The sequence below is a fragment of the Misgurnus anguillicaudatus genome, chromosome 21 (genome assembly GCF_027580225.2).
Source record: "Misgurnus anguillicaudatus chromosome 21, ASM2758022v2, whole genome shotgun sequence".
In the NCBI taxonomy this organism is placed as follows: domain Eukaryota; kingdom Metazoa; phylum Chordata; class Actinopteri; order Cypriniformes; family Cobitidae; genus Misgurnus; species Misgurnus anguillicaudatus.
The window spans coordinates 49,626,528-49,653,210 of NC_073357.2; the positions used below are offsets into that span (position 1 = coordinate 49,626,528).

General features: G+C 35.9%; 6 protein-coding genes across 10 annotated transcripts; 2 read left to right on the top strand and 4 right to left on the bottom strand.

Moving 5' to 3' along the window:
* On the bottom strand, positions 1 to 19,206 carry LOC129449097 (uncharacterized). Of its 2 annotated transcripts, none has more exons than XM_055211876.2 (6): positions 18,444 to 19,206; positions 17,937 to 18,323; positions 4,181 to 5,076; positions 3,750 to 3,813; positions 3,354 to 3,507; positions 1 to 778 (listed from the first exon to the last, which is right to left on the bottom strand). In XM_055211876.2, the coding sequence occupies exons 1-6, from the start codon at positions 19,027 to 19,029 to the stop codon at positions 655 to 657; spliced, it is 2,211 nt and encodes a 736-aa protein (XP_055067851.2). In that variant the 5' UTR covers positions 19,030 to 19,206; the 3' UTR covers positions 1 to 654. The 2 variants fall into 2 exon arrangements, with proteins under 2 accessions (XP_055067851.2, XP_055067845.2); XM_055211870.2 differs by lacking the exons at positions 17,937 to 18,323; positions 18,444 to 19,206 and adding exons at positions 7,217 to 7,555; positions 7,665 to 8,403.
* On the bottom strand, positions 9,869 to 13,171 carry slx1b (SLX1 homolog B, structure-specific endonuclease subunit). The gene is made up of 5 exons (XM_073859318.1): positions 12,450 to 13,171; positions 12,317 to 12,362; positions 11,233 to 11,553; positions 10,923 to 11,138; positions 9,869 to 10,254 (listed from the first exon to the last, which is right to left on the bottom strand). The coding sequence occupies exons 1-5, from the start codon at positions 12,626 to 12,628 to the stop codon at positions 10,225 to 10,227; spliced, it is 792 nt and encodes a 263-aa protein (XP_073715419.1). The 5' UTR covers positions 12,629 to 13,171; the 3' UTR covers positions 9,869 to 10,224.
* Positions 13,302 to 15,038, top strand: LOC129449245 (bolA-like protein 2). Its single transcript, XM_073859319.1, has 3 exons — positions 13,302 to 13,488; positions 13,607 to 13,705; positions 14,742 to 15,038. The coding sequence occupies exons 1-3, from the start codon at positions 13,427 to 13,429 to the stop codon at positions 14,839 to 14,841; spliced, it is 261 nt and encodes an 86-aa protein (XP_073715420.1). The 5' UTR covers positions 13,302 to 13,426; the 3' UTR covers positions 14,842 to 15,038.
* Positions 15,056 to 16,426, top strand: LOC141353233 (bolA-like protein 2; the record flags this gene model as incomplete). Its single annotated transcript, XM_073859710.1, has 2 exons — positions 15,056 to 15,159; positions 16,197 to 16,426. Coding segments are annotated over 2 exons (204 nt in total), but the record flags the coding sequence as incomplete, so codon positions are not given.
* Positions 19,207 to 20,628: 1,422 nt separating the features above from the next.
* On the bottom strand, positions 20,629 to 22,808 carry LOC129449204 (uncharacterized). 2 transcript variants are annotated; one of them, XM_055211989.2, is made up of 2 exons: positions 22,098 to 22,808; positions 20,629 to 21,978 (listed from the first exon to the last, which is right to left on the bottom strand). In XM_055211989.2, the coding sequence occupies exons 1-2, from the start codon at positions 22,657 to 22,659 to the stop codon at positions 21,398 to 21,400; spliced, it is 1,143 nt and encodes a 380-aa protein (XP_055067964.2). In that variant the 5' UTR covers positions 22,660 to 22,808; the 3' UTR covers positions 20,629 to 21,397. The 2 variants fall into 2 exon arrangements, with proteins under 2 accessions (XP_055067964.2, XP_055067971.2); XM_055211996.2 differs by having other exon boundaries at positions 22,104 to 22,807.
* A 679-nt stretch (positions 22,809 to 23,487) lies between these two features.
* LOC129449170 (uncharacterized) lies at positions 23,488 to 25,858 on the bottom strand. Of its 3 annotated transcripts, none has more exons than XM_055211962.2 (3): positions 25,254 to 25,858; positions 24,243 to 24,572; positions 23,488 to 24,143 (listed from the first exon to the last, which is right to left on the bottom strand). In XM_055211962.2, exons 1-3 carry the CDS (start codon positions 25,681 to 25,683, stop codon positions 23,563 to 23,565), a joined length of 1,341 nt encoding a protein of 446 aa, XP_055067937.2. In that variant the 5' UTR covers positions 25,684 to 25,858; the 3' UTR covers positions 23,488 to 23,562. The 3 variants fall into 3 exon arrangements, with proteins under 3 accessions (XP_055067937.2, XP_055067944.2, XP_055067932.2); XM_055211969.2 differs by having other exon boundaries at positions 23,488 to 24,155; positions 25,401 to 25,854; XM_055211957.2 differs by having other exon boundaries at positions 23,488 to 24,155; positions 25,254 to 25,839.
* Between the last annotated feature and the right edge of the window lie 825 nt (positions 25,859 to 26,683).

Sequence of the window (26,683 nt, forward strand, 5' to 3'; positions counted from 1 at the left end):
AAGTGTTTGAGTGGGTTTGTCTTTAATGTTCACAAACTAAATGATCTACATTATGTTTTAGAACAAAATTCAACGTATAAAGAGACCCTAGAAATGTCACAAACTATTCAATCAAAATACAAATGATATTGTTATTTAACATGAATTTAATGAACTTTTATGTTGTTGTGTAAGATATGCAGCCTCTATGCCTGATAGCTACTGCCTATCTTTAGTATATACAATTCAATGATACACTGTTATTGTTAAAAAATTGTAATTCATAAAAATGTATGGGGTGCCAAAAACATTTCTTTAATAATGTAATTCCCCCCAATTACAACTAATTGATTTTTTTAACCTAAAGCTCAAAAAGAAAAACATTGTAGATTTATTTTGCTCATAATTGCCAATATTTTGGTCCACAACTGTATCTAGTGGGAAAACTCTCCTGTGTAAAACCGCAAGGAAACAAGCATAACATAAGGGTTTTGGACATATAACATAGCACCATCATTTGTTCAATGTATCCACTGCAGGACTGTGTGATATCTGGTAGAATTTTAGACATTTGCATTTCTTAAATCTTTTTGCATACATAAACATATTAAAAATTGTCCATTAATGCACTGTAAAAAAAGTTCTGTTTTGAGTAAAAAAAAAATAAAAAATTTTCTATGGATTTTCAAAGTTGTTTAGTTCATACAGCAACTTCAGCAGTCTTTGAGGAATGTGTAGCCGTTTTGTTCCTTTCATCTGAGCCTTTGACCCACGTTCAGGATTTATTCCCAGGAAAACTCTTAAGGAAATGAAAAATGTTTTAGTACACAAGTAATAAAATATGACACTGTACAGTATTTGAATTATGATATGAATACTCTCTTCACACTCTGACAGCAAGAAAGTTCACAATATTTTGAGCATCCATAATAATGAACCCAAGAGAATTCGTAGAGACATAAAACAAAAGCATTTTCATATAAAAATCTTTTGCATTTATATAAAAAAAACGTCAGAAGGTGATAATACTGCCCCTTAAAGGAATATTCCATTTTCTTAAAAGAAAAATCCAGATAATTTACTCACCACCATATCATCCAAAATGTTGATGTCTTTCTTTGTACAGTCGAGAAGAAATTATGTTTTTTGAGGAAAACATTGCAGGATTTTTCTAATTTTAATGGACTTTAATAGACACCAACAATTAATACTTAACTCAACACTTAACAGTTTTTTTCAACGGAGTTTCAAAGGACTATAAACAATCCCAAACGAGGCATAAGGGTCTTATCTAGCGAAACGATTGTCATTTTTGACAAGAAAAATAAAAAATATGCACTTTTAAAGCACAACTTTTCATTTAGGTCCGGTCCAGCGCGACCTAACGTAAATGCGTAGTGACGTAGGGAGGTCACGTGTTACATATTTAAAAAAGCACATTTGCGGACCATTTTAAACAATAAACTGACACAAAGACATTAATTAGTATCAGTTGACATACAACAACGTAGGAACGGTCCTCTTTCAACACACTTGTAAACACTGGGGCGGAGTTTCGCGTTCGTCCTCTGTGACCTCTTGATGTCATGATGTATTGCGTGGGGTCACGCTAGCGCATGACGACCGGATCTAAACGAGAAGTTGTGCTTTAAAAGTGGATATTTGTTATTTCTATTGTCAAAAATGACAATCGTTTCGCTAGATAAGACCCTTATGCCTCGTTTAGGATTGTTTAAAGTCCTTTGAAACTCCGTTGAAAAAAACTGTTAAGTGTTGAGTTAAGTATTAATTGTTGGTGTCTATTAAAGTCCATTAAAATGAAAAAAATCCTGCAATGTTTTCCTCAAAAAACTTAATTTCTTCTCGACTGAACAAAGAAAGACATAAACATTTTGGATGACATGGTGGTGAGTAAATTATCTGGATTTTTCTTTTAAGAAAATGGAATATTCCTTTAATCTATTCTGCACTATCCAACCACGGCACTGCCGTTTAGTGCAAAGATCAGCTCATTTGCATTTAAAAAGCCCCCCCCAAAAACTGCAAACTTTTGCCCACATCTACAACGTTGCAATTTTAACATGTTAAAATAAATTATCTATGTTTTTTTAGCTAGAACTTCACATATATACTCTGTGGACACCAAAGATTTATTTGAATTCTTAACCCTTATGTGTTGTTGGGGATGTTTTCATCCACTAGAGTTTTTTTTACTCTTAATTTGGCCACAACTTTCTCTCTTTTAGCAAATTAAATGAGTTTTGGTGACAAATCTTATATTTACATATATTTTAAGAAAATGCTTTGAAATTTTTCAAAAACTCAACAATATACCTTGGGCAAATTTACTACCCTTTCGGTAGTAAATTTTTTTAAACCTCAGTTTATTAACAGATTTTGTAGTTTTGATCAGTACTGATGTGTCACTGATTCGGTGAAAAAACACACACCGAATCACAGATTTTCAATATAAAAAGTGATTGTAAACTAGGGCTGCACGATTTGGGTAATTTTTCCCATTGCGGTTATTGATGCTAATATTGCGTTTTTAAACAGCAAGGAAAATTATCAAACTGTTATCAGAAAGTTTGTGTTAACAAGTCCACACATTTATTTATTTCATATAATTGCAACATTTTGCTGTCATATAATCGCACAGGCTGACATCGCGATTGCGATGCGATTAATTGTGCAGCACTATTGTAAACTGGATTTTTGTTTACCTTTTTCACAGTCTTGGACATGTCAAAGATCGGCAAAAACATTGGCCCTGAAGCACTTCCAGTTTTTGTGTAGAATCAGTTTATATTTTTTTCTCCCTCATTTATTGTTAGTGGCTGTTTTTGCCCCATTGACTTCCATTATAACCACATTTTTGATTGCAGAGCTATGACACCTTTTTATCATGCATTTTTGAATGTTGGTGCTTTTTCCTTTTGCTAAGAGGTCAAATTTGTCATTTTTACCGTTGATCACCATGTGGCACCATCAACCCCCCAGCAGGTCTATGCAAAAACAGCCCAATTTCTGGCCTGTACATTGAGCCACATGAAGTATAACTCCATAATAAAAGCATATTATTATATGTGTGTGTGTGTGTGTGTATGTGTATGTATAGATCTGGATTGACACGGCAATTAAATTACCACACGGCCTGGTAGTTTGTCAAAAATAAAAATAGATAATTCGACCGTAATTTTTACACAGGTGGTCGGACATTGGGACAGCAAATAAATCACTGTAGGTTAAAATGTGCATTTTGTACCTTAGGTTTTTTTAAGGAAAGAAAAATTCAACAACGTTCAATTTAATAAACAACAACACAACAATATGGCCTACACACAATATTTAAAAAAACAAAATGTGTTGTTTACCTTTGTATGAATTCCAGGGTAAGTGCCATCTCTTTTGGGTATTTTATGTTTAAGACATAAAACAAAGAGAAAGTGTAGCTCAGGGCTACAATGGGGGAAGTGATGTGGTCATTAACAATCTCATGATCAACAGCAATCTTGAATAGCCCATCACCTTAAACAAAAGACATTAGACAGTATTACAAAAGGAAAACATTGCATCTACAGATCTAAATATAGCTGCTTAAATCAGCCATGCTCAAACAACTGCGCCCTCTACTGGTAATAACAAACGGAAAAAAAATGCATTCATCTACAGCAATGCCTATAAAAATAATCAATTATTTAAAAAGCAAAAAAATGTGAAAAAAACATGACAAGAAAATATGTTAATAAGTGAAAAAATAGACTACAAACCCATAATAAGAATGCATGGAGTGCTGGGAATGCTTGGAAGACCGGCAGAAGTTGAGTCCTGTTGCTGGAAAAGAAAACCAATGAAAAGCTTTGTAACCATGACCTGTTTTTGATGTATAGCTGTTTCTTAAAAAACACATAATAAATAAACACTAACTATAATAATCCTAAATCTTGGAAGATTAATTTTTGGGGTTTATACATTGGGGCTTTAAGTGTCAGTACAGTACTTCTGCGGCACATATTGAGTTTCTGCACGAGAGCGCCCTCTGGCTTGCATGTAGCGACATTTCACCATAATTCATTGAGAAGCATAGCAAGCAGAATCGACACGATTTATAGTCTCAGCCCTAAATTATTATCTGCTGTTTAAATACAAAAGTATCTTCTTGCAGATAAATAAATATGTGTTTTAAAACAAAAACACATACCTCATTTTGGTAGAAAAGATAATCAGGGTTTTCCTTAAAGAATATTGCAATGGCAGTGATCAACTGTATTGGCTCTTCAACTAGTTGCATTTTCATTCCTTTCGAGTAAAGAAAGTCTATAATGGTCTTTCCTTTTCTTGACAATTCCTCCGCCAGCCTATTTTGCACCGAAAAGCCAAGAAGGGTACATGTATGATCAAACAAGTGATCTGCTTCAAAAAGATACGGCCACTCTTCCAAAACTGTGTTTACGGTGCTTCCTTTGTTGATTGTCGCACGCTGGATGCAATATGTTTCAGCCATCAATTTTCGAACACTCGAGTCCTGAAGATCTTTGGTTTTAAAGGCACTTTTCAATTCATTTTTTTTAGTTTCTAATTCAGATGTTAACTCAATGTCAGGCTGCCAGTCCACACATCCATAACCATCTGAAGGCGTGGACCTTTTTCTCGAAGCATTTTCATCATTCGCTGGTCTCTTTGCTGACCTGCTGGTTGATGGCCGACGAAGATTTTCAACTCTGTTTTCTAACTGTATAAAAAGTGTATCGTATCCTGTCCCAATGACGTTTTCTTGGAGGTCTCTGTCTTGAAAAGAACAGGGATATTGCGCTACAATCCGCTTGGCAATTTCCCGCAGTTTTGCTCTTCCAGGCCTTCCACGTTCTTTACGGAATACATCATCAATGACTATGCGAACCAGCTCTCTTCTCTCTTTAGGCTTTGGTCTTTTCTTTTTACTTATGGCAAGCATGAGGTCTGATGGCATTTTGTGCCATGGTACAGCATAAACCTCACAGCATGGGGAATACTCCACGGGACAAGATGACGAAGGTGATGTTTGCTGCAGATGAACATCCAGTGGGAGAATTATCGAAGCAGGTACATCATGTGACTCTATGGATATATAACATATAGACCAAAATTAATGTTACATTTTATTCAAGCAGATTCACAGAAAATGTGATGCGTTCTGGGAATACCTGACAGATGTCGCACTGAAACATTTTCAGAAAAAAACAAAACATAACTTGAATGTCAATTTTGTCAAACCATGTCAAAATATGGTTTTCATAAAAAAAAATTCTATAACTTCTTGTCTGTTATCTACCGAGCCTCTAAGGTGACATTGGAGTAAAAAAAATATAAAAAAGTTTAGTTTCATGTTCTCAAGCGAAACCTTCATGTGCAGATTTTTTTTCAAGTTTAGTTTCACGTGCGCACGCGAAAGTTTAAAGCAACACCAAAGAGTTTTGGCTCTTTGCTCCCCCTACAGGTTAGAAGCGTAATTGTCCATTACCCACTGTCATAAATACTGAGGCATAGCTGGCTCTGATTGGATTGTAGGTCTGCCGTAAAGCAAGTTTTTGTAGTATTCACTCGGACTACAGGACCGCTACCCGACGGTTGGAAACTTCTTTAGTGCGGTTTTGGCCGATAGAGGGCTGCAAAGCGAATGTGAAAGTGCTGTTCACCCTGTTTAGAGTGGATGAACGACTGAAACTGTTTTGGAAGCGTTATTTTAAGGTAAAAAAAACTCTTTGGTGTTGCTTTAACGTGCCCACGCAAAAAGTTCAACGTACGCACGCGAAAAGTTTAACGGACGCACGCGAAACTAAACGTGTTAGTTTCACATGCAATAGTTTCAGGTGTGCACGCAAAATTTAACTTAATTAAATTTTTGCTCCATGTCCCCTTAAGCCCGGAATACACTGCAGGACCTTATCACACTTTGCGACATGGACAGTTTAAACTCGGGTACGAGTAGACTGTACGATGATGACACAGAAGCTTCGGCGGCTGCGTCACACGTTAGCACAACGTCACCTGCATGCGCTCGTGGTAAACAAATACCAGTCGAGGGTCGTAGCAGCAAACACACTGCGCTGTGATCATGCTGAATTTCTGACACTGTCAGAAAACTATCGTAGGCTATCTTTGGACACAAGACCGCGAAAACGGCCATCTTTAAACCTCTCTCAAAGTACGACATAGGACCACAGATGAAGGGCCACGATAACAGAAATCGCGACGATTGTTTCACAATGGCAATCTTTCGTCTGGGACAGCCAATAATCGTGCAGTATATCCCGGGCTTTAGGGGCTCCGCAGTTATCTCTGAAATATCTAGGCAAAATTCAGGAAAATGAAAAATAGCGATTGCAGTGCAGAAAAAAGTGATTTATAGTGACAAGCTGAAAAGACTTTGCAGACTTTGTGCATCTTTAACCCCCTGGACCGGTGGAGGTGTATCTCCAAACGCGAATTCAACGATCTGCGCAAGTAGATTACATATAAAGTCAATGCAAAGACGCGAATGTGCACAAACTCGCGTTGGGGCGATGAGAATGAAGCAATTTAAGCTCTGCGATTGCTGCAAAAACACGCGCTATTTGCCTCAACCGCGTTTTTGTGCAAGTTTAAAATATTCAACTAAAGAGAAAAATTTACATCACACAAAGTTAAATCCCAAGAGATATCTAGAGCGAACAAAGCAATGCTTTGCAAATGCGAATTCAATCATTTTTGCAAGTAGATTACATACCAAATCAATGCAAAGACGCCAATAGGCGCACGGGGCGATGCAAATGACACGATTTGGGCAGCACGATTAACACAAAAACGCGCTATTTGCCTCTGATGAGTCACCAATGCAAATTAACAACTCTGCACATGCAGAAAATACTACGCTGCGCTATATAAATTAATTGTATTTAAAAATAAAATGTAATTTACTTTTTACAACAGAAGTGTAAAAAAGATGAGACAGAATAAAAAAAAATAAATCACAAAAAAATGTAATGGCGCCTGACCTGCCTCTCTTCGTCTTGGGCGGTTAAAAGAGTTTTTGCTCCCACAATACAATGCGTTATTAAAAATGCAGGTAAAACACTTGCAAAAGTAAACAGAATATTCCTTCATAATAATACGGTTCTTTTACCCATACTTTTTTTATATGTGGAAATGAGGTATTGTTGGCTCCACATTGCAAAGCTCAGCTGCACACTACATAGAGAACAAGTGTATGAATGCTCACCAGTGTGTATCTGTGTGTGAATCCTTAAGCTTTGCTGGCAACTGAAGTTCTGGTTGCACACACTGCAGTGATACGGGCTGGAGCCGGGTGCAAAAACTAGCAGTCTTTCCTTTTTTACAGTCTTGTGATATCTATTGTGATGATTATGTAGATTACTTTCACTATGAAATGAATGACCGCATAATTGACAAACATACAGGCTAGATTGGACATTTGTCCTCAGTTGGTCTCTACAGTTTTGCAGTGTCTGGAGGATGGAAGTATTGTGTTCTGATTGATCAAACGGTGTGGATAAAGAAGATAGACAGCCATTGAATGAAAAAGTATTTTCTGAGGTACCTAAATGTACAAAGAATAAAAATGCATTAATAGAGTACATCTATCCCAAAACTAACACAAACAATGACTATTTATCATGGTGGGGCTTGTTTATAGTTTTAACCATTACCCAGGCTGGGTCCTTCATCAAGTGATCCTGTCTCACTGTGCGGCTGCTCAGAATCAAGTCTCCAAACCAGTTTAGACTGGACCATAGATATTCTGTCTAGCGCACATTCCTCATCAGTCCTCTGGTCAAAACAACAGTCTGGTCTTGCATTAAAACCAGAGCTGCCATCTAAGACTGGATCCTCTGGTTCTGGCTTAATATTTTTCACCAAGACCTGTGTAAATACATTCTGAAACGATGACAGATCCTGATCACTTGCCTCTATGTGTTGTATGTGATGTGTTTTAAGCTCATTTTCTGGGCACGAGTCGTGCTTTTGACTCAGACTCCCTGATGTATCTGCACTCAGATAGTCCGAGTTTATTCTGCTTTGCTCTGGTGAGTTTCCTTGTTCAGCATGGATCTGCTGTAGTCTTAGTTTGAGGGTTATGTTCTCCTGCCGGGAGTCATGTATTTGACCGCGCAGATCCTGCAGCACTTGAGCCATCAGTTTGCTGGTTTCCTTCACTGCGATCTCCATCGCGACCTCAAACGCGCCGCGCAGAGCCACTTTCAGCGCGTCTTCTATACTTCCTGCAATAACATTATCCTCCACAATGCCGTTCTCGCGAGGGTTCATGGTATAAAAAGAGATCGTTTTTATCTGGTAAGAAACAACAAAAGGTTTAACGTCTATTTCAAAACTATAAGCAGCGGCGTAACCATTCTACCTGCTGAAAAACTATACATCTGGAGACCGGAAATACTTCAAAATTAAAGTCACTGAATTCAACGAACTTCCTGTTTTTGATACAGATAATAAAAACATCTAAATAAACATCTCATTAAAGTTTACTACAGACATACTCGTAGAAAAATACCTACTACGTTCTGTGTATTCTCAATAAATTATTTACTCCCAACATTTACCGCCATGATACTTACTGTGACGACTATTATTTAAGAATAAATACATATGCATTTTTCGTTTGTGCAGTAATAATCTCTTCGTTGTGCGGTGACATCTGAGTGCGGTGACGTCCTCAATTGTATTGTATTATGTATTAATATTTAATGCAGAAATATTTCTGCTAGTGACGCTGATGTGTGGTTTAGTCTACAGCAATTGCAATTAGTTGTATATAAAATCAAAAGATGCTAAAGGGGCCATGGCACAATACTTTAAGATGTCAAATAAATCTTTGGTGTCCCCAGATCACATGTGAAGTTTTAGCTCAAAATACCATATAGATGATTTATTACAGCATGTTAAAATTGCCACTTTGTAGGTGTGTGCAAAAATGTGCCGTTTTGGGTGTGTCCTTTAAAAGGCAAATGAGCTGATGAAATTCAAACACTGATCACAATGATGGTGGTTTGTTGCAATTAAAACTCAATTGTGTTTTTCTCTGCACTAAATGGCAGTGCTGTGATTGGATAGTGCAGATTAAGGGGTGGTATTATTACAATAAGAGCTCCTTATGACATCATAAGGAGAGCCAAATTTCAACAACCTATTTTTTCATGTGCTTGTAGAGAATGGTTTACCAAAACTAAGTTACTGTGTTGATCTTTTTCACATTTTTTAGGTTGATAGAAGCACTGGGGACCCAATCATAGCACTTAAACATGGAAAAAGTCAGATTTTCATGCCATGGCCCCTTTAATGACACTACTGGTGAACTATTGACAGGACAGTGGCCCCCCAAAAGCCAAGCTGACTAGTTCTGGTCTATAATATGTCCCTCCAAAATATGTGTGTGTAAGAGACACCTACATTTAAGCACGCTGTTGGATGTTCACTTTTAAACAAATCTCTTTACAAACGATGATATCCAGATTCTGCAGAATTAAGTACAGTAGTAACAGAGTGTTGATTTTGAATAAATAAAGCTAAATTTGTTGTTCACATAGTATGTGGCCCTTCACCTGTATTTTAAAACCTGATGTGGCCCTCATGTAAGAAAAGTTTGCCCACCCCGGCCTCAAAGGGATAATTTACCCTAAACGGAGAGCATTTAGTCACCCTCATGTTCATCTATACTTGTGTTTCTTAATTCTGTTGAACACACATAAAGAGATTTTGATAAACAGCTGCACAAATATTCACCCCAAACTGTACACTTTTTACAGCATAACTCTATTCTAAACAAATATAGATGAGTATGTACTATTCATTTACTTTGACATTAAAGGAACACATAAAAAAAGTAAAAAACAAGTAATAAAAATACCACTGATTTATTGTTCAATACATTTGACCACACATGGTTTTTACATTAACATTTTAAAACAGTTACTTACAAAAATACTATTCAGACATTACTCTGGTCCTTACCAAGCTTATACATAATGTTCATTTTTTATCACTGCATTAAAATGTGCTATAAAAACATTATATTTTTAGTGCAATGACTCGGTTTAGCTTTATTACATAGCTATACTTATCTTAGTCTTGAGTTAAATGTTTTATACCCTTGTTATTTCCAAAAAGATGTGAAGCTTCTTCCTTTGACCCTAATCTGTCTGTTTAAGAGTTCGGTCCAATAAATACTGACAAAACAGCTGCATGAAGTTGTCGTCATAACTGTAGTTCATCTGTCCAATGATTCTATATAAAAGAAAATGTAATAAAAATAAACATTTAAACATATTTAGTGAGTTTTTACAGACTTTGAGTCTAGCCATCACCAGTGTCGGCCGGTGACTTCTTTTTCGAGGGCGCACAATGCGTCACTTACAACATGTATGAGCCCATTATGTGTGTGGCTCATCATTTCAAAATATGTGTTCATATGACACATATTTTCATGTAAACTTTTGTGCATCACACATGATGTCAAAATAGGACCTTGGTTCAGACGCTTTAAAAAGGTTTATGATAAAAGAGACGCTTGCGTTTCCCAGATACTCGCTTAATATCATGTGTAATCAAAGTTTAGTGTTAAGTCAGTGTCTTGCGAGCATTTTATGAATGTGAGCGTCTCTTTATCATAAACCCTTTCGAAGCATGTGCAGCAGGCACGTATTTTGACAAGACGCATAATGCACATGACACTCCGAACACATATTTTGAATTTGCGCACCTTGTAAGAGAAGTCACCGGCCACCACTGGTCATCACACAACAACACATCAAGTGGTCAAGTGCAAAGACCGCAAGTTTGGGTATTTGGAAAGTTTCACGCCCTCGGGAGCCAATTGAAACACACCCACAGACTCAGAATGTCATCAAAATCACATGACTGTAAGAAAACAATTCAAACGCATAACAACTGACCTGAGACAACGATGAGGTTATTTCTTCTAAATCACCATAACAGCCGTTTTTGTGTCGGATCAAACTCCCCCATAGCACTGAATGCTTGCAGCCAGGACACTGTGCCTCCACGGGAAGCAGGTGGTTAGGGTCTGACTTCAGAAAATGTTTGGCCAGACATATCAAATGGCAAACGATTTGACAGGAAGGGTGAATACAAGACAGCCTATCTTCAAACTGAAATCACAAGAAAAAGAAACACCTATAAGGGCACACCTATTGCGATCAGGATTAAGAGCTAAAACGATTTAAAAACTAGAGTACAACCAACCTTAACAAGCTCCTTACACAATGCACACCACTCCACCCGTCCCTCCTCTTGCTCCTTGCACTCCTGCTGTGGTTTCTTTTTAGCACGAACACAACCAAAAGCCAGAGGGATGTGCAAAGGAGGTTGCAGCTCAGGAGCAAAGTCCATTCGATACTCCTGCTTCAGCCAGCGCACAGTGAGGGGGAGTCGACCCCATGGTGCGACCCGTAGCATGTTTGACACCACACGCCAGTGAAATTGCAAACTGGACTCTTTACGGCTGCGTCGGGTAACATGGGACAGTCGACGAGAGATGTGCGGATGCTGCCACGCCCATTCAAACTAGTGTAGGGTAGACAAATAAAGGTAAAGGTACATACTAGGTCTCAAGCTTTATAAATAAAAATGCATCATTAAATGAATTGATAATAACACTTTAAAATAAGGTTTCATTTCTTAGCATACATTAACTACATTAGTTAACATGAACTAACAATTAACAGCATTCTTTGAAGGCACAATAATGTTTGCCGCTAGAGGTCGCTAAACAACAGCAACGGTGTAGCTTGACGATACTGTTAAAGGGATAGTTCACCCAAAAATGAAAATTCTGTCATCATTTTCTCACCCTCATGTTGTTACAAACCTGTATAAATGCCTTTGTTCTGATGATCACAAAGGAAAATATTTTGAGAAATGTTTGTAACCAAACCGTTAGTGGACCCCATTCACTTCTATAGTAGGAATAAACTATGTAAGTGAATGGGGTCCACGAACGGTTTGGTTACAAACATTTCTTAAAACATATTCCTTTGTTTTCATCAGAACAACGAAATGTATACAGGTTTGTTACAACATGAGGGTGAGAAAATGATGACAGAATTTTCATTTTTGGGTGAACTATCCCCTTAAAAGAGTGTGCAACAAGAATTGATTGGACAGGACTCAGAAATCATGTTCATAGATGACGTATTTAACATTAATAAAGATTAATAAATGTTGTTGTGCAAATACATCACTCATTGACAGTTCATGTTAGCTAATGCTTTTATTTTTGCAGGACAGGTAAATGAAAGAACCAAAGGAAACAGAAAAGGTGATTTACCCGAAGCGCTGCAATATCAGATGGAAAGCCGTGTATGATAAGAACCATCTCCCTTTAAAATAATAATTGTGTTAACAGTGACTTTATTTAGAAATTAGAGATCTGGTCATTAAACGTAAAAACTTTAGCTGATATCTCCCATGGTCCTCTGCCACTCGTTCTCTTGGCTCCTCCTTTGTGTCGCCCTGCGTTGTGTTGACCGATGCGGCGCTCTGGGTTCACCGTAAAGCCGATGTATATTCGACCCTTAAATTTAGGGTTAGTGCAATACAGCATATACACTCCGTAAAAGCTCTCCACTTCCACCACCATCGTAGTAATAACGACAGTTGTTGAACTAGTCAGTTACAGACGTAAACACTTACCTCCTTACCAACTGTAAGTTAGGGTTTGTATTAATTTAAAGCACTGCTGCATTACTTCATGACTGATTGATTAATAAAGTATACTGCACATGTTTAAATAGCATATTTAACGATTTCCTGGCGACGCGATGTAAACCATAATATATAAATCATAATATTACTATATTTAAGCTTATTAAAACATGTAAATTACTGTAACTCTTTTGCATTTTGTGAACTGAATTCAAAATACTAATTTGTTTTTGCTATGTAAGCCCTCTCGTTTCAAACTATCCCGTTAAAGGTGTTCGGTTATCGCCTGCGCAAAAATATAATAAAGTGTATTAATGTATTGAGTCCATAAATATCTCAATGTAAACGATTTATCAATGTTCATGTTAATACAATAATAATCTCTGAGTTAAAAAATATTTAGTGAGTTTAAACTCTGACTTTTAACTTTTTCTATATGGCAAATTAAGAAAGCAGCAAAGTAAACGAGGGCCTCGCATTCTATGCTATCATTGGTCCGTTTCAGATTCTTGGGTCGACAAACTTTTAATCTGATTGGTCGCTAGTGAATTTCAGAGGTGTGGCTTGTTTGAAGATCTAACCCCAATTGGGTGGTTTTGTGCAATAACCCGCCCTCTTTAAAGCATACCGGTAGTTAACAGATAATTTAGACTCTTCTGTGATAAGAAATACTCACCCCAGTGTTTATTAAAAAAGTCTTCGTCCCAATAAAGTGTACTTTGCCTCGGGAGCTATGTCAGTCACCCAAGATCTGATCCGAGACAAACTCATAGCGGAGATTGGTGCGATACACGTGGATGTAGCTAACACTAGAATGTGGAATTAGGACGTGAATGAAACACGGAGTGGGTCATTTTTCATTTCTACTTACTTTAAAACATTACGTTCAGTGCTTCGTTGCGCTTATTTTTCAGGATGTAGAAGACACGTCACCTAACAGATGTGCTGCTAGTTTTAAAGTTCTTGTTGTATCACCTCAGTTTGAAGGAAAACCTTTGTTGCAGAGGCACAGGTAAGTTAAGAGTGGATCAGTGAAAATAAATTCTTACACACATTTTTCTCACTAGTGAGTAAGTTATGCTGCATATACAGTGTGGTCCAAAAGTCTGAGGCAACTTCTCAAAATGTTATTATTAATGTATATAAAATAGGGTTGCATAACGATTAATCTATTACAGAATTAAAGTTTTTGTTTACGTCATATATTTGTGAGAACTGTGAATAATAATTATGTATATATAAATATGCACACATGCATGTACATTTTAGGAAAAAAATATTTATATATTAAGTATTTATATATAACTTACGCATAAATATACTAATGTATGTACACATTTAAACATTTCTGAAAGATACACATACACACACATATATGATGTAAACAAAAACCTTTATTCTGCAATAGATTACTCACTATTAATCATAATGCCACCCTAATAAAAAATAATAGCATTCTGAATGTTTTTATTATAAAAATATTATAAGGATAAAGTGGGGGAAAAATAGAAGTTTAATATATCTGGATTAGTTGGGAACATAGTTTCTTCTTTTAAATATTTATTAATATATAATAATATATTTTTTTGTTTTGCCTATGTAATTTTTCTTTAGTAACCATGTTTGTTGGACAATCACCCGGGTTTTATGATAATCAATGTCTTAATGTATGCTACAAGCAGTTATTATTTCATATCCGAATCAATAGTCATTGCTATTGTCATTGAATTAAACAGGAATTCTGTTTTAGCCAAGTAATGAACATTTGAAAATGGAAGGGAAAGAGATAAGCTTTGATAGAGTCAATGATGCAGTGGAGAGGGTTGTGAAACAAGAGTCCCAGCTGGCAAAAAGAGTCTTTAAAATGCACAGATGTGCAATCTGAATGAACCGGATCCTTTTACAGGGTCAACTCATGTGGAAGAGTATTATCTATAGAGGATGGAGCTGTGTAGTCAAGCTGTGAGGAACAAGCATGCTGGACTGAATGAACTTTACGACCTCATGCACTGGTCATTTTTATAAATATCTGTGCTTGTTTGTTTTAGGATGGTGAATAATTGCCTTGCTGAGGAGTTGAAAGAGATCCATGCGTTTGAGCAGAAAACGTTGACACCAGAGCAGTGGGAGAAACAGAAAGCACAGTGATACACATACTTAAGTGACTTAATCCTCTATTAGTAGGTTAATACACTAGTCAACATTTGAAGTAGATCAATCAAAGTGATCTTGAGACAAGAAGGGGTATTGTGTAAATTTTTAAAGGGATAGTTCACCCAAAAATGAAAAATCTGTCATCATTTACTCACTTTCATATTGTTACAAACCTGCATACATTTCTTTGTTCTGATTGTTCTGTATTTTTCAGGATGTAGAAGACACGTCACCTAACAGATGTGCTGCTAGTTTTAAAGTTCTTGTTGTATCACCTCAGTTTGAAGGAAAACCTTTGTTGCAGAGGCACAGGTAAGTTAAGAGTGGATCAGTGAAAATAAATTCTTACACACATTTTTCTCACTAGTGAGTAAGTTATGCTGCATATACAGTGTGGTCCAAAAGTCTGAGGCAACTTCTCAAAATGTTATTATTAATGTATATAAAATAGGGTTGCATAACGATTAATCTATTACAGAATTAAAGTTTTTGTTTACGTCATATATTTGTGAGAACTGTGAATAATAATTATGTATATATAAATATGCACACATGCATGTACATTTTAGGAAAAAAATATTTATATATTAAGTATTTATATATAACTTACGCATAAATATACTAATGTATGTACACATTTAAACATTTCTGAAAGATACACATACACACACATATATGATGTAAACAAAAACCTTTATTCTGCAATAGATTACTCACTATTAATCATAATGCCACCCTAATAAAAAATAATAGCATTCTGAATGTTTTTATTATAAAAATATTATAAGGATAAAGTGGGGGAAAAATAGAAGTTTAATATATCTGGATTAGTTGGGAACATAGTTTCTTCTTTTAAATATTTATTAATATATAATAATATATTTTTTTGTTTTGCCTATGTAATTTTTCTTTAGTAACCATGTTTGTTGGACAATCACCCGGGTTTTATGATAATCAATGTCTTAATGTTATGCTACAAGCAGTTATCATTTCATATCCGAATCAATAGTCGTTGCTATTGTCATTGAATTAAACAGGAATTCTGTTTTAGCCAAGTAATGAACATTTGAAAATGGAAGGGAAAGAGATAAGCTTTGATAGAGTCAATGATGCAGTGGAGAGGGTTGTGAAACGAGAGTCCCAGCTGGCAAAAAGAGTCTTTAAAATGCACAGATGTGCAATCTGAATGAACCGGATCCTTTTACAGGGCCAACTCCTGTGGAAGAGTATTATCTATAGAGGATGGAGCTGTGTAGTCAAGCTGTGAGGAACAAGCATGCTGGACTGAATGAACTTTACGACCTCATGCACTGGTCATTTTTATAAATATCTGTGCTTGTTTGTTTTAGGATGGTGAATAATTGCCTTGCTGAGGAGTTGAAAGAGATCCATGCGTTTGAGCAGAAAACGTTGACACCAGAGCAGTGGGAGAAACAGAAAGCACAGTGATACACATACTTAAGTGACTTAATCCTCTATTAGTAGGTTAATACACTAGTCAACATTTGAAGTAGATCAATCAAAGTGATCTTGAGACAAGAAGGGGTATTGTGTAAATTTTTAAAGGGATAGTTCACCCGGAAATGGAGGGTCTGTCATCATTTACTCACTTTCATATTGTTACAAACCTGCATAAATTTCTTTGTTCTGATGAACACAACATGTAACAACATAAGAGTGAGTAAATTATGTCAGAGTTTTGGTTTTTGGGTGAACTATCCCTTTAAGACAACTTTTATGAAAGGTTTTTATACACTTCAAATGTTGACTAGTGTATTTCCATCTTAGCTGCCCAAATTCTACCAATGTAAGGAAAATTAAATGTTTTGTATTTATGAATTTTATTGTCACTTGATGAAAAAATCTCATGCAAATTAAAGGTAATGTAACTGTAATACATTGTGTACTCTATAAGGTACCGTTGAAATCCTGACAATAAAGAAACTTTCTGGGCACACTGAAAAGGTCAGTTTTTATAAGTAAGAAGCTAATATTATATATATATATATATATATATATATATGTATATATATATATATATATATATAAAATCTAGATATAATCTAGATTAATCTCTTACAAAATAAAAGTAATTTTTTGCATAACATATGAGTTTATGCTGTGTGTAATTATTATGTATATATAAATACACACACATTCATGTATGTATTTAAGAAATATTTACATGTGTATATGTATATATATTTATTTATTTATATATTATATATAAATAAAAAAGATATAAAATAATTTAAAATACATTTCTTAAATGTATATATATGTATGTGTTTAAATATACATAAAATATTTGCACACGGCTGAAACTTAAATGTTATGCAGGAAGTTGCTTTTATTTTGTACGAGATTAATCTATGCCTAGCCCTAATTCATATATATATATATATATATATATATATATATATATAAATTTTATAATGTTATTATGATTCCTTTTAACCTAATTTTCTGTCATTTTAATGTTACTTTGGTAGAAAAACATTTCAAGGTTTAAGGGTTTCTGTTTTTATCCAAAACAAGGCAAATTTCTTGACCTCACACATAAGCAACATGTAACTTATAGATCACAATCAAAATGTATTCTTATATTTTTACCACCATATCAAAGAGGCATAATTCTTGTGCATGCCTAGAAAATAAAGAAAGAGGGAAAGACCAAATCTGGAACAGATACCTGATATCTGTTGTCTTTGTTTAATAATAGTTTGCTTTAATGATAATGCAAAAATAAAAATCACAATTCCATAAACAATGTTAATGGTTTAGTGGAAACCAATACAAAATAGGAAAACCATGATACACTTTATAAAATAAAACAATTTGATTGTATGTGTTATTGTATCTAGTGGAAAAACTCTTTTGTGTATCTTCTGCAGCATCATTTGCTCAATGTATCCACCGCAGGTTTGTGTGATATCATGTGTAATTTTTAACCTGTACATTTCAGAAATCTTTTCCCACACTCTAAACACGCAAAAGGGTTTTGTTTATGTGAACATGGAAATGACGTATCAGTTCCTCCACATCGGAAAACTGTACACTACATAAGGTACAAGTGTATGAATGCTCACCAGTATGTATCTGTGTGTGAGTCCTTAAGCTTTGCTGGCAACTGAAGTTCTGGTTGCACACACTGCAGTGATACGGGCTGGAGCCGGGTGCAAAAACCTCCAGTCTTTTCTTTCTTGGCCTGGTTTCGTGGGTATCCGTCACCACTGTCTTTAATATAGTATTGTGGTATCTAATGTGATGATTATGTAGATTACTTTCACTATAATATGAACGACCACAGAATATACAAACATACAGGCTGGATTGGACATTTGTTCCCAGTTGGTCTTTACAGTTTTGCAGCGTCTGTGGGATGGAAGTCTCATCTTCTGATTGATGAAGGCCATCAAATGGTGTGGATAAAGAAGATAGACCGCCATCGAATGACAAAGTATTTTCTGAGTTACCTAAATGTACAAGGAATAAAAATGTATCAATGGAGTACATTGCCAAACACAACAAAATAACTATTAAAAAAATCCCAAAAATGACTATTTAGCATAGTGGGACTATTAGTTAACCATTACCAAGGCTGGCTGCTTCATCCAGTGATCCTGTCTCACTGTGTAGCTGCTCTGAATCAAATCTACAAAACAGTTTAGACTGGGCCATAGATATTTTGTCTAGCCCACATTCCTCATTAGACATCTGGTCAAAACAGTCTGGTCTAGCATCAGATCCAGAGCTGCCATCTAAGACTGGATCCTCTGGTTCTGGCTTTACATTTTTCACCAAGACCTGTGTAAATACAGACTGACATGATGATAGATCCTGATCACTTGGTTCTGTGTGTTGTTCTATGATTTCTGTTTTAAACTCCCTTTCTGGGTCCGAGTTGGTACTGCTCTGGTTCGGGTCAGCAGTGAGTGGTTTCGGGTTGTCTTGTTCAGCATGGATCTGCTGTAGTCGTAGTTTGAGGTTGATGTTCTCCTGTTGGGTTTCATGTATTTGACCGCGCACATCCTGCAGCACTTGAGCCATCAGTTTGCTCGTTTCCTTTACTGCGATCTCCATCGCGACCTCAAACGCGCCGCGCAGAGCCACTTTCAGCGCGTCTTCTAGACACCATGCAATCACATTATCCTCCCCAATGCCGTTCTCACGAGGATTCATGGTATAAAATAGTTTTTATCTGGCAACGGATGACAAATAACTACAGGTTTAAAGTCTGTTTCAAAAGTATTAGAAGCCTAACCATTCATATCTGCAGATAAACAGTGAATTCTTCCTCTGTGGTTTCATTGGCGGTTGGTAGACAACTTCTAGGCGCATTACCGCCACCGACTGGTTAGGAGTGTGGATCAGAATATAAATAGTCCTGTATGACTTCCCCTTTCCCCCAAAATGCTAATCAAATCCATTTGATCTCTCTTTTCAATAAGGCTAGATATCAAACTCTTTCTCTCATCAACATATTTAGGACATGCTGTTATAACATGTTGCAAATTTTCCAACTGACTACAATGTTCACATTTTCCCATTTGATGTCTCCCCATTCTATTCAGAGTTTCATTAAGTCCAGTGTGTCTCTAAGTCTTGATATCAGAATTTATTCCCGCCTGTTATTCCCAGCTGTTCTATATTTACAAACTATTCTTTGAATTAATACCAACATCCTGATCTTTCCCCTTTCCATAGTTTTTGCCATTTACTCCTCACATGTTGTTTGATTATATATTTCATTTCACTCTTGCTATATTTTATATCTATATCTATTTTCTTTGTTGCTTCCTTTGCATATTCATCTGCCAACTATTACACCCACATCTGGCACCCAACAAAATACCACAATTATACCCATCCTCTGAATTCTGTAAATGGGTTGAAGAATCTCAATCAGAATATCTTTTCTACTTTCTGAATGACTTGTTCTCACAGATATTAAACTTGAACTTGAGTCAGAGCATATAAGTGTCCTTAAAGGTCTATTATCTTCTACCCACTGTAATGCAAATAAATTGCCAACATTTCACCAGTGTATACCAACATGTTATCTGAAATTCTTTTGTTGACTTTACATCAAACTCCGTTACTATAAAAGCCACTCCTACCTTATCATCCTTGTATTTTGAAGAATCCAAATATGTATGTAACCAAAATAATTATCTTGTATACTCATTTGTTGTTTGTGCACTTGGTTTAATTCCTTCCTCATTCCCTTTATCTAATAATGTCATATAATATCTACTGTAGGCTGTAAAAGTAACCACAATGTTATTGTAGCCCATGGAACTGTTGGACTTATTGGAGTTTCTTCTATTTCCATTTCTTTTAATACTTTAGGCACTACCCAACCAAAACTTTCTATTTCTTTCTTCTCTTTTTCCCAACACGGTGCTATAGAAATCCTTGCAGGATGATAACAGTGATTTTGGAGACCGGAAATCCTTTAAAATAAAAGTCAATGAACGAGCTTCCTGTTTTTCACACGAATAATAAAAACCTAACAATTTATATTAATATCTTATTAATTTTTACTACAGGCATACTCATATAGAAATACTCCCACTGTTCTGTGTATTTTTTTATTAATTATTTACTCCAAACATTTACCATGATTCCTGCAGTGACGACTAATGATTAAGAATATTTATTATGCCTTTTTCGTTTGTGCATCGATACTTATCTTCCATAATCTTCCATTAGTGACTTCTGAGGTTTCCACATTTGTAAAAAAAAAAAAAAAAAAACTAGCCTGACAACAACAACAACAACCGTATAACTAGATTTTTATCTCTATATTTTGAAGACTTAAAAAAAACATCCTTAAAGATGGTTGGAATTCTCACATACAAACAGCATTCTCTTAAGAGTCAGAGATTTACTTTCTGTTAGTTACTTACTCATATACTTTCAGGGGTGGTTTCCTGTACAGGGTTTAGATTAATCCATGACTAGGCCTTAGTTATAATAGAACATTTATGTAGTTTTTACAAACAAACCTTACAAAAAGAATACTGGTGTGCATGATGAGTCAAAACAGTGGCACTGATATATGAAAAAATGTTTTAAATTAAGGGAGCCTAAACATGCATTTTAGTCTGGGACTATGATAAGCCCTGTTTGGGAAACCACCCCTCAACGTATATGAGGTTATATGCACAATGTCCATTGGGACTGCAATTCATAAAACTGTAACAACACAAACATACAGCTGTTCTTCAGGTTGTTTGTGATCATAACACAATTACAGAAAAAAACATTTCAAGGTTTAATGGATTCTGTTTTTATCCAAAACAAGTGCAGATATCTGCTGTCTATGTGTAATATAGTTTGCTTTAATGGTAACCGGCAAAATACAAAAGCAGAATTCCATAAACAATGTTAATGGTTTAGTGGAAAGTTGAACCAATACAAAATAAACCATGATACACTTTTTGAAATAAAACATTTGACTGTACGTGTTATTGCATCTAGTGGAAAAACTCTCCTGTGTAAAACCTCAAGGAAACAAAGATGACATTTTGCATCTTCTGCAGCATCATTTGCTCAATGTATCCACCGCAAGTCTGTGTGATATCATGTGGAATTTTAAACCTGTACATTTCACAAATCTTTTTCCACACTCTAAACATACAAAAGGGTTTTTTTTAATGTGAACGCGGAAATGACGTATCAGTTCCTCCACATTGCAAAACTGTACACTACATAAGGTACAAGTGTATGAATGCTCACCAGTATGTATCTGTGTGTGAGTCCTTAAGCTTTTCTGGCAACTGAAGTTCTGGTTGCACACACTGCAGTGATACGGGTTGGAGCCAGGTGCAAAAACTAGCAGTTTTTTCTTTCTTGGTCTGGTTTCATGGGCATCCGTCACCACTGTCTTTAATATAGCATTGTGGTATCTAATGTGATGATTATGTCGATTACGTTCACTTTGAAATGAACGACCACAGAATTTACAAACATACAGGCTGGATTGGACATTTGTTCCCAGTTGGTCTTTACAGTTTTGCATGGTCTGTAGGATGGAAGTCTTGTCTTCTGATTGATAAAGGCCATCAAATGGTGTGGATAAAGAAGATAGACCACCATTGAATGACAAAGTATTTTCAGAGGAACCTAAATGTACAAAGAATACAAATGTATTAATAGAGAACATTCACAAACACAACAAAATGGCTATTAAAAAATCCAAACAATGACTATTTATTTAACATGTTGGGACTATTAGTTTTTACCATTACCAAGGCTGGCTTCTTCATCCAGTGATCCTGTCTCACTGTGTAGCTGCTCTGAATCAAGTCTCCAAAACATTTTAGACTGGGTCATAGATATTCTGTCTAGCCCACATTCCTCATTAGACTTCAGAAAGTCTGGTCTAGCATCAGAACCAGATCTGCCATCTAAAACTGGATCCTCTGGTTCTGGCTTTACATTTTTCACCAAGACCTGTGTAAACACTGTCTGAAATGATGATTGGTCCTGATCACTTTGTTCTGTGTGTTTTATAATTTCTGTTTTGATCTCCCTTTCTGGGTCCGAGTTGATTCTGCTCTGGTTCGGGTTGTCTTGTTCAGCATGGATCTGCTGTAGTCGTAGTTTGAGGTTGATGTTCTCCTGTTGGGTTTCATGTATTTGACCGCGCACATCCTGCAGCACTTGAGCCATCAGTTTGCTGGTTTCCGTCACTGCGATCTCCGTCGCGACTTCAAACGCGCCGCGCAGAGCCACTTTCAGCGCGTCTTCTAGACACCGTGCAATCACATTATCCTCCCCAATGCCGTTATCACGAGGATTCATTGTGTAAAATAGTTTTTATCTGGTAACTGGTGACAAACAACTAAGGGTTTAAAGCCTGTTTCAAAAGTATTAGAAGCGTAACCATTTCAACCTGCAGATAAACAGTGAATCTGGCGACCGGAAATCCTTCAAAATAAAAGTCACTGAACTCAGCATACGAGCTTCCTGTTTTCCACACGATTAATAAAAACCTTACAATAAAAAACCTAACAATTTAAAGAAATATTATCTTATTAATGTTTTACTACAGGCCTACTCATTTAAAAATAGCTACACTGTTCTGTGTATTATGTATTAATTATTTACTCCAAACATTTACCATGATATTATGTATTTTTCGTTTGTGCACAGATACTTGTCTCTCATAATCTTCAATAAGTGACATCTGAGGTGTAAAAAATTAAATAAATAAATCCAAAAAACTTCTGCTAGTGTTGAAGTGTGGATTAGTCAGCAATTAGCTGTATATAAAATCAATATATGTTAATGACGCTGCTACTACAGTGACCATTCAAAAGCCAAGCTGACTAGTCCTGGGGTCTCATTTATAAAACTTACTAAAAGTATACGTATGCACAAAAGCTGAAAATGGCATACGCCAAAAAAATTAAAACTTAACAAAACAAATGAATGTTCCATTTATAAATCAAAGATCACCTGCAAGTGTGCATACATGAATCATCCTCAGTTTGTTTTTTATAAATTACAACCTTTGTGTGGAAACTGGCATATGCATGTTTTCATCCCCGTTTTGTGTGTACGCACGCTTTATAAATGAGACCCCTGGTCTATGATATGTGTGAAAAAGACACAAAAACTTAAGAGAGGTGTTGTATCTTACATTTTTTAATAAATATCTTTAATAAAAAGGCAAAATAGCATATATCACCACCTTCTGCAGTATTATTTGCTCACTGTATGTACTGATGGACTGTGTGATTTCTGGTGGAAACGTAGACCTCCACAGTTCCTAAAACGTTTTCCACACTCTGAGCATACGTAAGGTTTTTCCCCAGTGTGAATGCGGAAATGCCGCGTCAGTGCCCCTGCATGGCGAAACCGTACGTCACATACTGAACAGGCGTACGGACGCTCGCCAGTGTGTATCCGCAAGTGGGTCTTCAAGTTCTCCAGGCGATTGAAGTCCCGATTGCACACAGTGCAATGATACGGGCTGCAGCCAGGTGGGAAAAGTTGCTGTTTTTGTTTTTTTGGCCTGGTTTCATGGGCACCTTTACTCACTGTCTTTAATACACTGCTGTGGTGTTGAATTTGATGACTATGTAAACCACTTTCACTATGGAATGCATGATCACAGGATTTGCAAACATACAGTCTGGACTGGACATTTGTCCTCAAATGGTCTCTACAGTTTTGGGGAGGCTGGATTGGGGAAGTCTCGTCTGCTGACTGGTGGATGCCATCAAATGGGTTGGAAAACGCAGGTGCACAGCCAGTGGATGACAAACTGATTTCTGAAGTACCTAAAGAAATATCTATGAAAATACAGAACAAAACATAAACTCATTACAAGATTTAAATATTTTATTATAGTGAAACTTGTTTATAGTATTAAGTATTACCAAGGCTGGGTCTTTGATCCAGTGGTGCGGTCTCACTGTGTTGCTGCTGTAAATCAGGTCTCCAATCCTCTAACAGTTTAGACTGGGCCATGGCTATTCTGTCTAGTCCTAACTCCTCATTAGATCTCTGGTCAAAGCAACAGTCTGGTTCAACATCAGAATCACACCCAGAGCTGACATCCAAGACTGGTTCCTCTGGTTCTGGCTTTTCATTCTTCACCTGAACCTGCTCAAACGTGGGCTGAAATAATGATGGGTCCTGATCGCTTGGCTCCATATGTTGCATGTGATCGGTTTTAAACTCCATTTTTAGGTCTGGGGTATCATTTTCTGTAAAGACATAAATCACATCAAGACACAAAATTGGCATTTAAAAAATGTAAAGAATGTAACAACAGCTTAAACTTTAAAGGAATAGTTCACCCCAAAATGAAATATTTTACGTGACGCTTAAATCAAAACTTGATTTTTGTGAATGTGCATACAACCGTTACCTGGAAGTAAAAGTTTACAGCTCATTCACAGGGTTGGCATTAAAGGAATAGTTCACCCAAAAATAAAAATTCTGTCATAATTTGCAACCAAACCTATCAGAAGAACCATTGACATCCATAATAGGAAAAAAAATACTATGGGGATTCTGATCAGTTTGGTTATCTTCCTTTGTTTTCGTCATAAAAAGAAATTGATACAGGTTTTCAACAACATGAGGGTGAGTAAATGATGACAAAAGTTTTTTTTTTGGGTGAACTATACCATTAATGTGTAATCAAATATGATAACAAGGCATATTTGACACGTCCAAGTGAGCTGATGGAGAAAGGATGCTGCAAAAACTGTCACGTGACAGAGGTGAGGCACTGCTATAACTCTTCTCACTGATTGGTTGGATTACATGACATGCTCCTCCTGAACTTAAACAAACTTTGAAATATTATTTCTATACAAATCCATGGTTTTGCTTTAGAAGAGATTTATTATATCTTTGGTTAGGACCTGAAAGAAACGCACCATTATTGTCTGATTCGTGTGTTTCATTTGAGCGTAAATAACCATCATCCTCTTTATCATGAAAAGATTGACGCAGCTTCTCGCAGCTCGCATATTCATCTGGTTCCTCTGACTCCTTTTCACACACATTCACAGATGTATCTGCACCTAAATTGTCCGAGTCGACTCTGTAAAGGTTCGGATCAGCAGCGAGTTGTTTTGGGTTGTCTTGTTCAGCGTGGATCTGCTGTAGTCGTAGTTTGAGGGTGATGTTCTCTTGTTGGGTTTCATGTATTTGCTTGCGGACATCTTGCATCGCTTGAACCATCAGTCTGCTGATTTCATTCACTGCGATCTCCAGCGCGACCTCAAACGCATCTTCTACACACCTTGACACCGCTGATATCACATGATCCTCCTCGATGCCTTTGACACGATGATCCATGATCATCAAAAATACTTAGTCTTTAATCTGGTACCATATATTTAAAGGTTAAAAGTAAATTTAAACATTATTGGCAGCGTATCTCTACTAGCTGCTGAAGGAACGGGTTTATCTGGAAACCGGAAATCTTTCAAAATTAAAGTCACTGAACTCAACGAGCTTTCTGTTGCAATTTAAGATACATTTTTTATACAAACTGTATCACAAAACAAACATTATCTTTCTCTACATTTTGACTTATCTTTATGTGTCCCACTATTTTCATATTTCATGTGTAATAATTTCCATGGAAAGTTTCCAAAATTCCCAGAATTTTTCAACCCTAGTTCGGATATGCCAAGCCACTTAATGTTAATAGGTGCTGAATAAAGTATATATATTAGTGCTGGGCAAAGATTAATCGCATACAAAATAAATGTGATTTTTTTTTGCATAATATATGTGCGTGTACTGTGTCTAATTATTATGTATATTTAACCACACACACATTCATATATTCATTTCAAAATTGTTTTATTTATATATCATTTTTTAAATTTATATTTAATATAGATTATATAAAAATATAAATAAATATATATAAACATATAAATGTTTCTTTAATACATACATGAATGTGTGTGTATATATTTATACATAATAATTAGACACAGCACACACTCATATATTATACCAATAATCACTTTTATTTTGTATGTGATTAATCGCGATTAATCTTTGCCCAGCACTAATATATATTTAACAAAAATGATAAGATCATAAATAAATAAATAACACACTGTGAGAGTTCCTACACGCACTTTCTTATAAAAATTTTAGATTGCTAAATGTATTTATGATTAAATATTTATCCCATTTACCATGATAAATAAATGTGATGACCTACTATTATTTAAGAATTTTCATATGCATTTTAATGTGTTTACAGATACTTATCTACATTGGCTAAATCTAATTAAATTTCCCATTGGGGACATTTGAGGTGTCCTAATTTGTAAAAAAAATA

Bases quoted from the DNA above. Each gene is read 5' to 3' on its own strand.
- LOC129449204 (XM_055211989.2), bottom strand. From the start codon at position 22,659: ATGAATCCTCGTGATAACGGCATTGGGGAGGATAATGTGATTGCACGG. The intron at 21,979-22,097 runs GTAAAAACTAAT...TTGTACATTTAG, and splicing joins AGAAGCCAGCCTTGGTAATG to GTTCCTCTGAAAATACTTTG.
- slx1b (XM_073859318.1), bottom strand. From the start codon at position 12,628: ATGGTGGTGGAAGTGGAGAGCTTTTACGGAGTGTATATGCTGTATTGC. The intron at 11,554-12,316 runs GTAAATCACCTT...ACCCTACACTAG, and splicing joins CTGATATTGCAGCGCTTCGG to TTTGAATGGGCGTGGCAGCA. The intron at 10,255-10,922 runs GTCAGTTGTTAT...TCTTTTATATAG, and splicing joins TAACCTCATCGTTGTCTCAG to AATCATTGGACAGATGAACT.
- LOC129449170 (XM_055211957.2), bottom strand. From the start codon at position 25,683: ATGATCATGGATCATCGTGTCAAAGGCATCGAGGAGGATCATGTGATA. The intron at 24,573-25,253 runs GTGCGTTTCTTT...ATGTCTTTACAG, and splicing joins ACACGAATCAGACAATAATG to AAAATGATACCCCAGACCTA. The intron at 24,156-24,242 runs GTAATACTTAAT...GTATTTTCATAG, and splicing joins GGATCAAAGACCCAGCCTTG to ATATTTCTTTAGGTACTTCA.
- LOC129449097 (XM_055211876.2), bottom strand. From the start codon at position 19,029: ATGAATCCTCGTGAGAACGGCATTGGGGAGGATAATGTGATTGCATGG. The intron at 18,324-18,443 runs GTAATGGTTAAC...TTGTACATTTAG, and splicing joins GGATGAAGCAGCCAGCCTTG to GTAACTCAGAAAATACTTTG. The intron at 3,508-3,749 runs GTTTGTAGTCTA...CTTTTGTTTAAG, and splicing joins TCCATGCATTCTTATTATGG to GTGATGGGCTATTCAAGATT.
- LOC129449245 (XM_073859319.1), top strand. From the start codon at position 13,427: ATGTCAGTCACCCAAGATCTGATCCGAGACAAACTCATAGCGGAGATT. The intron at 13,489-13,606 runs GGATGTAGCTAA...GCTTATTTTTCA, and splicing joins GAGATTGGTGCGATACACGT to GGATGTAGAAGACACGTCAC. The intron at 13,706-14,741 runs GTAAGTTAAGAG...TGTTTGTTTTAG, and splicing joins CCTTTGTTGCAGAGGCACAG to GATGGTGAATAATTGCCTTG.